The sequence below is a fragment of the Alosa sapidissima genome, chromosome 16 (assembly GCF_018492685.1).
Source record: "Alosa sapidissima isolate fAloSap1 chromosome 16, fAloSap1.pri, whole genome shotgun sequence".
Lineage (NCBI taxonomy): Eukaryota > Metazoa > Chordata > Actinopteri > Clupeiformes > Clupeidae > Alosa > Alosa sapidissima.
In genome coordinates, this window is record NC_055972.1 from 9,550,125 (window position 1) to 9,563,004 (window position 12,880).

Genomic DNA, 12,880 nt, shown 5'->3' on the forward strand with positions numbered 1-12,880 from the left:
ATCTTTCCATCCCAGGTTTCATTAAGGATGCAGACAAGCCAGAACCCCCATGACATGTGGTGCAATGCTGCTGCCTCTGAACTAGTAAAATGACCAAAAGAGTTTGATATACCAGCAGTTCAAATGCCCGACTTGCTTTTCATTCCAAACAAATTATTCATTGTTCATCAGTAACCAAAATATCATTTAGTTAATAATGATAATAATAATAACTGCATACAGTATGTTGACTTATAGAAATATAGAAAAATTAACTCTCTGATATCAACTAAGACATTAACATGCACTATCAATGAGTATAAGAGAAATACTGACACAATCTCAGATTCATTTCATTCTAGTGGGCAGCTCATAAGTTCAAGGACAAATTTAATGGTCTGGTCTATCCTCACTGAAAAATGTAAAAATATAAAACATACAATTGAGTGGATAAAACAAAAACTACTTTGCTGGACACCCAAAGAGTCCCTATTTAACTAGTCAGAGTCAGGTCAACTGTTTCTTTCCTACAATTGCACCAAGTTGCCCCCAGGTGATTGCTGGGAGCAACAGAAGTCTTAAGGGTTCTGCAATGAAATCTCACCACACGAACAAGCACCATAAGGCTATGAAGTGTAGTCCTCTTAATAGCACTATTTCCAATCAATCCCAGGAGGTCTCATCAAGACAGCGAAAGAGAGAAGGGGGGGGGGGGGGTGTCTTCTCATAGAGATCCTCAAATGTCTTTGCAAATGAATCTTAAACCAGACTAACTCAGCCTGGCATGCCCCTATTGTCACAATCCATTCTGTTGAAAATCTCTGAAAAACAACAAATCTATCAAAATGCATTTAAATTGACAAATTAAATTTGAATAGTTTTGGCAAGACCTGTTATCTAACAAAATCCCAATTTTCATGGACATTTGTCACTGTCTATGCTGTTTAACAATTTGTCTGTTTTTCAGCATTTCAGCAATTACTAGGAAACCAATGGGAGTTCACTTTGAAAATAAAATAGGAATTAATGTACAACCCAAACACATACTATATGTCATATGTACTCTGTTGTTATGATTTCACACTATTAAATTACACTATAAGCTTGGAGCAAGATTTCTACATTTAGAGCATGCCTGCCTTAATCTAGATCTTGCTCTTAATTTAGATTCTTTGATGTGCAAATATATATTTGCCTTTTAATATTCCAACATTTCAGATGTGTAAAGATAGTCATCTTTCTTTCATGACAGTCTCTATGTTGTATGAATATATTTATCCCTTTCCTAATTTAGACTTCTGTTATCACAAGCACAAGCTCACAAGCGCCCACATGCCACAATGAAAACTGACTCACGGCTAAAATATTTGATATTTATATTAAGAAACTATCTGGACCAAAAGTAGTCCAGAGAGCCCTGCAGATGATTATTTGAACAGTTTGACAAGACATCTCTCTCCTGCAAGCCAGACATTGGCATAAATAGCCTGCCTTACTCTCTATTCTCTAAGAAACAAAAGATTCCAGTGCCACTCACGTCATAGTACAGAAAGTATCTCAAGACGAACAAGAAATGACCTCCAGGAACTTCTGTCTCTGACTTCAGTTTAGTTCCAGAGCTGGAGGTTTAGTTACGTTTGTAGCGCTGTTCCAAAGGAAGGCCTGAGTCCTGCTCCCTGGCTCTTATCGGTCACTTACATGACGAATGGCTACTGGGAAAGCTCTTGCGGCCCTCGGCCACCAGGTCCGGCTGTCCAGTGCACAGCATCTTGGAATTCTCCTGTCCGTCAGGGAAACAGCGGTGGAAGTAGTCGGGTCTGGGCCTGCATGAACAGACATAAACCATTCATAGTTTTTGAACACGAAGAGAGCAGTCTAACCCTTGAATATGTATATTATACATTACCTGCCTACGATCAGCTTGATTGTGTTAGTGAAGACTCCATTCAAAGCCAGTGCAAGAGATACTGCTGCAAAGTTGAAATAAAAACATTATTGATCTGATTACATTTTGCAGTGTCTCACAGTAATCTCTGTATCTCTATCAATTTTTAATGTGACCAAGTTAAGTGACTCCTGGATGTATCAGGTAAATGTATGAACAGGATCTTGAGAGAGCTCATCAACTTCCCCTCGCTTCACTTAGCATCTATTCTCCAGGTGGAGGAGAATTATCTGCAAACCCCGTCTGAGTTAAAGTGGAACAGCAAGCAGTTATTAAGCAGCTTGTTAATTTGGACAAGCTCTGTGCACTGCTGAAAGGTGAAATGAGACGTGTTCCATCTGATCAATTCAATTTGCTCATGAGCAGAGGTAAAAATAGCAGATTAATTGCAATGTGTTTTCTCTCCGTACTACTGCAAGGAACCAAGTAGAGGAGGCATTGTGGTGGCTGCGGAGAGCAAATTGCAACCTGCCTCACCCTGCAGTCATTAGAGGCCTTTCTCTCTCTCTCTCTCTCTCTCTCTCTTTCTCTCTCTCTCTTTCTCTCTCCTTGTCATCTTTTCTTTATCCCACCCACACAAGGCCAAAGTTACATATCAGCTTCAGCGATGTACTACAGCAGTTGTCATGGCTCTTATTTCCTGCTCTGAGCGCTAACACAGTAAAGCTACATGTCCCAGATTTACGTGTTGTGCTCATCGTTTTGAAGTTTTAGTCGCACCTTTTCAAGCAACACAATGATTTGCAGATATTGATTGCCTTATTATAGGGTGATATTTTGGGCCAGTCGGCTATCACAGTCTAATCAGTGTACACGTCAGACATACACATCTAATTTGTCAAATTAGGAACCTTCACTGGAGTTTGTCTCAGCCAAAAGGGCAAGCTTCAAGACACAGCAGTAATTCTAACTTATTAATGTGAGTCTGTGTGTTCTCTACTTGATTATCTGTTTCCATCTTCCATTAGTGAAATGTATGACTAGTTTTCTAAATAGCATGTGTATGTAAGAGAACAATACTTCCCACTTCTATGTACTTTGGATCATCTTGTACGTTGTGTTACCACTGTAAATATTTGTCTTGTAAGATGCTTTAAATATACATTACATTACATTACATTACATTACATTACATTACATTTGGCTGACGCTTTTTTAACCAAAGCGACTAACAACATGGTAAACAGTAAGTTTTAGAACAATTCTCACAATTTTAGGACAGTTTAAAAAAACATTAGAGTACAGTAAGAATAAGTGCGTCGGTGAGTGCTGTATTTTAACAGTTACTTTAACATATTTAATTTTAACATATACTAATGTAGATCAGATGCATTGTCGTGTCATGTGATAGTAAGTATAAGTATATATACTCTTTTGATCCCGTGAGGGAAATTTGGTCTCTGCATTTATCCCAATCCGTGAATTAGTGAAACACACACAGCACACAGTGTACACACAGTGAGGTGAAGCACACACTAATCCCGGCACAGTGAGCTGCCTGCATCAACAGCGGTGCTCGGGGAGCAGTGAGGGGTTAGGTGCCTTGCTCAAGGGCACTTCAGCCGTGCCTACTGGTCGGGGTTCGAACCGGCAACCCTCCAGTTACAGGTCCGAAGTGCTAACCAGTAGGCCACGGCTGCCCACTGATATGTGTTTAAGATTGAGCAACATTTTTGTATTAGTGAAAGCAATCTGAAGAAGAGCAGTTTGCTCACACTAAAATGTTGCACACACTAAAAGTATAAACAAGAGCTGTTTCTGGTGTGCGAGTTTTCCTTTTTTCTCAAACACTTGCTCTGCAACCAACAAGTGTTTAGGGATATGCGTGCCCTCCCTTCATTTTTCATCAATCAACCAACCACTCACCAACAAATCAAGCAATCAATCAACTACTCAACTGATCAATCAACCCTTCAACTCTTCATCTCTTTCCCCCACTCTCTTTGAAGATCTATTCCAGCATAGTTAAATGGCATTACAGACAATATGGAGACTTTAGGAATGAGGAACAGGCCGACAATAGGCTGCTTCAGCAAATCTGACTGAAGAATACAAAACAGTACAACCAATGTGAGAAGTTTAAGCATACACCAACGTGTATCAGCTCACCGGCCAGGGTATGATGAAGGTCCACACCCTGATGAAGGCCCGTGAGCCAATACGCATGGTGTATGCTTAAACTTTAGCCTTAGAAAATAAAGGCTTTTTAGTATTTACAATCCTACCGAGTGGCTGGATATGGAATTTCCCCCTTTTTCTTCTCAATGAACATGTAACCCTTCCAAGAGCACCAGGGACACAAGGGGCACCAGCAGCGCTCCAGTTCTCCTGTGTCTAATGTGAGACAGTGTTGGAGACGCATGAGGGTGACATACCAAGACAGGCCTCTTTGATCTCTGTTCTGTCTGTCCTCTGAATAATCTTCACCACAAAAATGACTGCCAAAGGTGTGAGGAATGAAATTGCCTGAAAACAAAGAAATGCTGTTTAAGTTACAAACCATAGAGCTGGGTGTCAATATTTGACTGTCACATTGGTGTGCCCATAATCATTATCATAAATTAGAGTTATTGAGGTAAATCCATCTCCAGGCAGCAGCTTTGTTTTTAGCTGAAAAACAAGTTGTGGCTTATAGAGAACGATTTGATTTACACCTCATGCAACACCTCAAATACCCAAACATATGCATCAATCTAATTCCAATTTGTTCTGTACCTCCTAAATAAAATGAAGTAGCAGAATATATTTTTGGACAGGAACAAGGTGAGATTGAGATGAATTTTGTGTCTTTGACTTTCTCATTATGACTGCTACAGAATTGCCCTGAAATCCATTAGGGAAAATGTGACAGCACTTTCCTCCATCATTTAGGCCCAACCAGTCAGGGCCCTGCCTGGCACAGAGACATCCCTGACGCTCACCTGCTCACCCTTGAGGCAATTGTGCCCATGACTGCAGGATTTATTGCTATGGGAATAACAGAGCCAAAGTTTTGTGGTCCTTTTAGTACTGGGGTGTAGCCAAGGGTGGACATCCCTTAAATTATCTCCTGTAATAGGGTGGAATACACAACGGGGCTTTGTTGAAAAAACTTAGTCAGGAGTACATAGTGCAGCTCTGGAAAAAAGTTAAGAGACCACTGCACATTTTTCTGATGTCATCCCATGGTTTCTAATTGACATTTTAATGAGTTGACGGTCATATTCAAAATTCTTAATTTTGAATATGACCGTCAGCTCATTCGAATGACACTCAGCAACCGTAGGATGACATCAGAAAAGTGTGCAGTGGTCTCTTAACTTTCTCCAGAGCTATATACAGTAGGTATGGTATTATAAAGCTCTGCTTGAGATGGTATTAAAATCAATGGGTCTCATCGTGACTACTTTGTAGTGCTCACGATTTAGGGCACACTCTCTGGAGAGCTCCCAATTATCGTCCATGAATGATGTTAACCAAAGCTGAGAAATACCACCACAGAGAAATGCAAATTGAAAGACAAAAGGAAAGACAAAGTACTGCTAATTGTTAAGATGAAACATCAAAAAGAATGTACTCATCAGACAAGGTCCTCATTTAATTTAAACATGAAAATGGATACAGGAAATTGTGGCATGACATTGTCAGTGAGTCAGTAATCCTTTAATCTGTGAATTTGTAAATCATACACTTTAACATTAGCCTACTATAAGAATGTTGATCTTTCCAATTTGGGATTTGGTGTCACTTTGATGATCAGATGCAAACTTTAAGTCTTGGAGAAAAGTTCATGTGCTTTCAGCCCAGGCTGTTGACATTTATGCTAAATCACTCCACTGAAAGTGTTGACTACTTGGCAAACTATGCTTTACTGGAGAAATTATAGGCTGCAAAGGTAATCTAAATCCCTGTATCAGAGACAGCAGAAAATTACAGGCAATTTCCTTCACTCGAAGACCACTGAATTAAGGCAAAAGCGTATCGACTGTGCCCAAAATGAGCTGCCACAATCAAGCCATTTATTGTACACCGGAGTCCATTCTATTAGAGTTGGAGTCTTGGTGGCACTTTGGGCTTGGTGGCACTCACTTGATGGAAAGCGTCTGGGCTGGGGCTTTCTAGACTCCCAGGTAATCACCGGCATCCAAAGAAGTGTTAATTACTTTTAACCTCCTATTCTGCCGCAGAGCTCGGTATGCCGGCTTTGATGTGTATAAAGAATACCACTTTCAGTTGGTGTCTGCCAGAGAGAGTGTTCTGTGCTCATTGTGAGAGACTACACAATCCATCCATTAAGGCCCATGTAAGGTTGTGAATGAATGGCGTAACCTAAAAGCTCTGGGCCAAACGCAGCTGTTTCTCCTTTCCTTGCAGGCATGCGATTCATTATGCTGACTGCCTTCATCTGGCCCCAGGAGACATGTTCAGAAGTGGCTTTGGAGAATTCTGGATGTGGCATAATCAGCGAGTGCAGTATTCATTTCACAACTCCGCTCAGTGACACCGCTGCCACATGCTAGACGGCACAAATACAATACACTCGCTGTCTCAGACATAAGTGTTTGCATTCATGTATCCCCATACTATGGACATCTAAATCCGCGCTTATTGCTTATGCTCTTAAAACCCTTGGCCTGGCAGTGGAGGGGTGAATGTCTGGGGAGGGAGATGACAAGGGCTTAGTGATCAGATAGCAGAGTTGCACTCCTCGTCCACAATGCCAAGCGAGCTGTGAAGGGTGCAGCAGGTGATTGAGCTGCAGGCCGATGGGAGACAATGTCTGCCCACGGGTGGTCTGCTGCCTCGTCAACTCTGGCCATTTCAGCCTCTCCTCAGGCCCTCCACTTTGCAATATTACCATTTTATGTGTTCAGATTTCACCTTTATAAACTACACCGATGTATGAATTGTATTACGTAGTGTATGTTACATTGAATGTCTTGTATTCCCCTAAAAGACGAAGCTCATCGTAACAAACAGCAGTGCTTAACCAGGCCCATTTATTCTTACCCTTAATGTTTTAAATAGATCAACTTAGATAAAAAAAAGCTGTAATTAAAAATAATGGCCCATCTTCACCGACTCTCCCCTACCATTCCAGTGCTTATTCTGATGATCACATTTTCTAATGTTGACTGAAGCTGTGCACAGGGACATTATATAAAACATGAACTCTTTACACCAAATGAATGCTAGGCTAATACATTTCCTTTGTGTAAAAGGCCGTTCAGTAGATCTCTTAAGAAAAAGCACACAATTTGAACCCCAAGGCATTGCTGTAAGATGCACTGCCCACCACATATGTTCTGGCCTCATGGCTATACTTTAGTGGTCGCTCGTTTAGACAGTGATCCATTGGCAGAGGGACACCAAGAGATTGACACCAAGTTTTATGAGGCACTCTGAGAGAGGAACCCATAAACTGTAGCTTATGGTCCACCACGGATGTATCCACTTTCTCTGGGAGAGCATTATGGGCCCAAGGTGATTGCCGCTATAGTGGTGAAATATATGAGCGAGTCTTCCCGTGGACACCAGATACTGAGCCAATGCAATAGCTAAGGCCAGACACTGTCCTTTACTGTCAAGGAACACCTTCACTTTTAGATGCAGCGAATGGAAAAGGGAGTTTTGGCCAACACTAGGTCAATAAATGGGCCAAAATTAGTCAAGCTATTAACCTATAACCTGTAATGGCTTTAACTGCAATGAGCCCTTCTGGAGAAAAAGCTTCATTATGCTAATCCTCACATGCAGAGTTATGGCAGCTGGACCGGAGAGTGAGTCTCCTAATCCTCTCTGCGATCATTCTATTGATTCCTTCAATTTGATTATGTTTAATGTGTTTTCAACACTCCAGTGAACATGTCCATTGGTGAAAAATATCCAAGTCTACCATTCTCCAGATGACACATAGCAGAATATCTCCAGAGAAAATTGATCATGTACTTTATAATAACTATTGATAAACACTTATCCTTCTCTCTCTGCTCCACTGTCCAACAGCAGAGGCACAGTGGAGGATCTCATCACATTCCACACTGAACTGAAGAGCAGTGGTACACAAATCTTCCTTAAGTGTTGTTGTCATAGAGAATGCATATTGTAATCCATTGTGCAAGGCAAGGGGCTGTATGAAAATGTCCACATTGGAATAATGAAATAGTGCCATCTTGACTAAGACCTTTTTCATTAACGTAGAAGAAGCTAGTAGGCATTAGTTCCATATTGAAACCATTGAGGTATAATTTTTTTTGGTGAGTAACTGTCATTTATCAAAATTAACAATAGCATGACATGGTGAATCTTCATTACGTTGTAAGTTTTTGTGTGTGTGTGTGTAATGGTTAGACTTTCACTTTATGTCAGTAGATGCAGAAAAATTTTACAGCAAATCTGGAGTTCCCTTATTAGTTTACATGGCCACCTAATGAAGCCTAACTATGAACTGATGAATGGGCTTTATTATCAACAGCACATTTATTCATGAGGAACTTATGCCCCTAAATGCGAATGGGTGATAAAACTATTGGGCACTTGTTGTCCCTCAGCTTTTACCAGTGATAAGACACACTGTATGGGACTCTGGTGCAGTTCCCTGTTATCTCAGGATGAAGAGCTTTGCAGTAGCTCATACTTACAAACATCACCCTCTTCGGGATGTGGTCTGATTCCACCAGAGGGTTCTTATAGAGCCACAGCTCCTCCGGCTGGATCACTCTCTCAAAGGGCTCCAGGAACTCTGTGAAGCTGTGAAGGAAGACAGACAGAGAGAATGACAGAAAGAGCTGTCAATCACCAAGCAGTCTGAAAAACTTACTATGAAACTGTATGACAAAGGAAGTTAGAGAGGATTTGAATATCAAGGGTTCTAGTTCAATTCTACCACTGCTGAGATGGTCAGATTGATGATGTTGGCTCTCTGCTGCAGAGATCACCAAATGTACAGAAAACCTGCCAATAAAATGGGAATAGCATAGGGAAGAGTTTATGGTTTATGGATGGTTTATGAATGTTACGATAAAACATAAAGCTCTAACAAAGCACTGAATTGCATCTTAAGCAATCAATTTGGCAACCTCATTTGTATTCATAGACTGGGCTATTTGTGTAGTTGTGCAGCATTGTATGCACAGTCGTAAATGAAGAATAAGGGACAGTTGCAATAAAAGTTATTGGCTTGTCAGGATAATCTAATGTGACATGGCACCATACCCAATAATAACAAAAAAACATCTTAAGGAACAGAACATTGAATAATGCTCACACTGATTGACAGACCTGTCCATTTGTGACCTTAGTGGAGTCTGTTAAATACTCCCTCTTGGAAGCTACAGGATTGGTTCGTTTGCATTGGCTTCCTTCAGCAGTCTGCTGCTGCCAAGCAGATTTCCCTCCAATAAGACCTTGTTCTCCTGGATCAACATAGAATCTTTCTTTCAACCCGAACTGAGCAGCTTCAATCTTCCAGGGAAAGACCTCAAACTATATCCCTGCAGTATGGCACATGTTCATAAATTCTATTTAATGAAGTGAATTTTACGTTAAGGAGAGAAACAAAAAACATGGGGACTATCTCAAGATCCATCTGTGGAAGTGTTAGAGTAATGCATTTTCAACTACTCCTTGACATTTCTTATTTAATACTTATGATAGCTATGTCTCTGACTTAACAAGAAAATATGCTGCTATGTAGGCTACAGGGAATCAATGTAGGAAAACCTACAGCTAGACACCGTAGACCAATAAACACAAAAGTGAGATAACAAGTCATCATTTGATTTGCAAAAAGTTTTTTTTTTCCCTTTCAGTATGAAGCTTGCATCGTTGCTGCTCTGCCTTTTTCATTGCTGGCGTGGTAATTACTCTTTCCCTGGCAGCATTATTGCAGATCGCCGTGATTAAGAGCTCTGCTGCTGGTGCACAGCACTGATTGAGAAAGGAGAGGAAAACTGATTTAATATAGGACCCACTCCTCCTCCTCCTCCTGCTCCTTCTCCTACTCCTCCTCCTCCTCCTGCTGCTCCTCCTCCTCCTCCTCCTCCCGCCGTTCTTTCATTCATTTACCATAAGAAAACAACCGCCAGGGTGCCCGTCACTCACTGATATCTCTGTCCAGATTGAAATGGTCCTTGTAATAGTTTTTTTACAGTGTACCAAACAGTACTGTGTTGAAAATCAATACATCTGAGTGCCCACCAGGAGGTCTTATATTTCCTCTTTTGGGATTGCTGTTAAAAAGTTTACATTTCAAACTTTTTCACTCTATTCTTTCCCTCACACAACATAGATATCGGAACTCCCCCTATTACCGTCGGTCCCGTATTTCCACCGTCTTGCGTGTATGTGTCACTTGTTGCAAGACACCGTCTTGCGTGTATGTGTCATCAATTTCTATACAAACCAAGACAGCAGACTCCTAAAGAAACGCAACCACCCACACCATAGGTGTATCTAAATTAGCTATGTACCAAAAATGACATTTTACCGTGACTCAAAGAGCTGTTGACAGTGTTGTAAGGCTGCGTGTACACAACCGCTTGGAGCTCCAGTGGAATTTTAATTTCACGACGAGAATTCTCGGTCTAACCGTTCATGTGCCGTTGAAACGGTGTAAATAGGCGACCCATCAGGCCAGCACTATAACTCCGAGCGTGGTAAACAAAATCGGATATTTCAGGCAGTAAATGCTCCCGTTAACAAACAAACCAGATTTTGTTCAAATCTACACACCTATGGCTACTGAAAAATGTCAGGTTAATTTAGCAAATGTTATTTTGAAGTGTTGAAAAACGTCGTTGTTTTAGAATTTCTGAATAAAAGTGGTGATAATTGGGGGTGTTACGATACTGAGCATGGAACATTGTTATCAGCCCAACAGCAGGCCAAATTAGATTACACCTACCTGTCTTTTGAGACCACAATTGGTGTAAAACGATGGGCTTTGTCTTTTAAAGGATGGGCTCTACTGTCTTTTGTCTATCTATCTTTACAAGAAAAGGTGAAAGTTCTCACAAAAGGTTGTGCACTTGATTTCAGAAATCACTGGCACATAACATACATGTCAAAAACAGAGCATGTCCACTCTATGCATATAATGTCCATATGTTATATTGTAATTGAAGAGAACATTGCTATTGTAAAAGTGTACCAGACTTATGTGTACCAGTCTCTTGGCTCTGGTTCCCGATGATGTTTAACATTATTGTGATAATGTCGAATATGCATTTCCCATCCATCCATAATGGATAATGTATCATTCAACCCTGGGCTGAAATGGCTCACTTGCACGAAATGATGACATGCTGTTCAATAAGGCAGCAATCATTGAAATGACTACCAAAGACCTGCACTGACAATAAATCTGTCACGGGGAATAGTGGCAATTATCATAACTGTATTAGTCAAGTTAATGTCAGCAGCAAGAGCAGTCATGATTGGCCCAGCAGGTAGCCCTAAAAAATATTGTTTTCTCTCTCTCTCCCTCTCTCTCTCTCTCTCTCTCTCTCTCTCTCTCTGTCTCTCTCTCTATCTCTCTCTCAACTAGCTTTTAAAAGGTGCAGTTGGTAGTGAATGCCACTAGATTACTTTTGTTTGGACTAACTGTATCATATCCACTAGCTGTTAACAAAAGAGCAAAATGCCCACTCCTGATTCAACTTATTCATAAGAAATATTAAGTGATTTTAATGTATGCAAAAAATGTGTTAATTAAAATAAAGTTTTAGTTTACATTAAAGTTTTGACACTAAATCTCTGAGATGATTTTCTTTTCGCATGCCCAAATTTCCATCAATGAGTCCCGGGACACTGAAAGACCAGGGTACACGAAACTTGGTGGGCATGTAACCCCACATGGATAGCATGGAACCATCGTTTTTCGTTTTGATCTGTAACCCCCCCGCTTGACTGGACCCCCGAAAGGAGGGTAGGGCAGACACAGTTTTCTGTGAATATCTCGAAAACCGTGGGGTTTAGGAGGACCATTTTTTTTTGTATGTTGATCTCAAGGGGCCATGTCAACCCATTCCATAACCACTCATTTCATGTATAGCGCCACCTAGTTAAACACAAAAAAGTAAAAATGAGGTGTTGTAATTGAAGGTATCTGTGACCTAACATAGTCAAAACTGCACGAAATTGGAAGTGTATGATCATTATGACACCCTCTGTATGCACGCCAAGTTTTGTGGAATTCCGTTCATGGGGGGCCACACAATAAATTAATTTATGTTACTATACACCAACTGGCCTGTAGGTGGCCGGAGACAGTTTTTTGTGAATATCCCGAGAACCGTAGGGCCTAGGAGGTCCATCTTTTTTATGTATGTTGGTCTTAAGGGGGCATGTCAACCCATCCCATTACCACTTATTTCATGTATAGCGCCACCTAGTTAAAAATTAAAAAGCAAAGAATTTGGTGTTTTCATCACAATATCTCTGGCTGACAAGGTCAAAACTGCACAAAATTAAAAGTGTAGGATCATTATGACACCCTCCGAATGCATGCCAAGTTTTGTGTACTTTCGTTCATGGGGGGCCTTACAATAAAATAATTTATGTGTACATTTAGTGACGTACACCAACAAGGATTCCCGGGACACTGAAAGACCGGGGTACACGAAACTTGGTGGGCATGTACCCCCACATGGATAGCATGGAACCGTCATTTTTCGTTTTGATCTGTAACCCCCCGCTGGACTGGACCCCCCGAAAGGAGGGTAGGGCAGACACAGTTCTCTGTGAATATCTTGAGAACTGTAGGGCCTAGGATGACCATTTTTTTCCCATATGTTTGCCTCCAGGGGTCATGTTAACCCATTTCATGTGCACACATGTGCACAAACAGATACACACACACACACACATACATTCACAGTAATCATACGTATGACACATACTCACACAGTAGACATATGCACGCACACACACACACACACACACACACACACACACACACACACACACACACACACA

The 12,880-nt window shown here is 40.9% G+C and overlaps 1 protein-coding gene across 1 annotated transcript in view; it reads right to left on the reverse strand.

Annotated features, from left to right (window-relative positions):
* The window catches only part of plpp4 (phospholipid phosphatase 4), a 40,920-nt gene that overhangs the window by 12,318 nt on the left and 15,722 nt on the right, over positions 1 to 12,880 (reverse strand). The window contains exons 2-5 of the mRNA XM_042066653.1: positions 8,545 to 8,653; positions 4,300 to 4,390; positions 1,886 to 1,949; positions 1,678 to 1,802 (exon numbers count right to left, since the gene is read on the reverse strand). Of these exons, the coding sequence (XP_041922587.1) occupies positions 1,678 to 1,802; positions 1,886 to 1,949; positions 4,300 to 4,390; positions 8,545 to 8,653 (389 nt within the window). The remainder of the gene's footprint in view (positions 1 to 1,677; positions 1,803 to 1,885; positions 1,950 to 4,299; positions 4,391 to 8,544; positions 8,654 to 12,880) is intronic.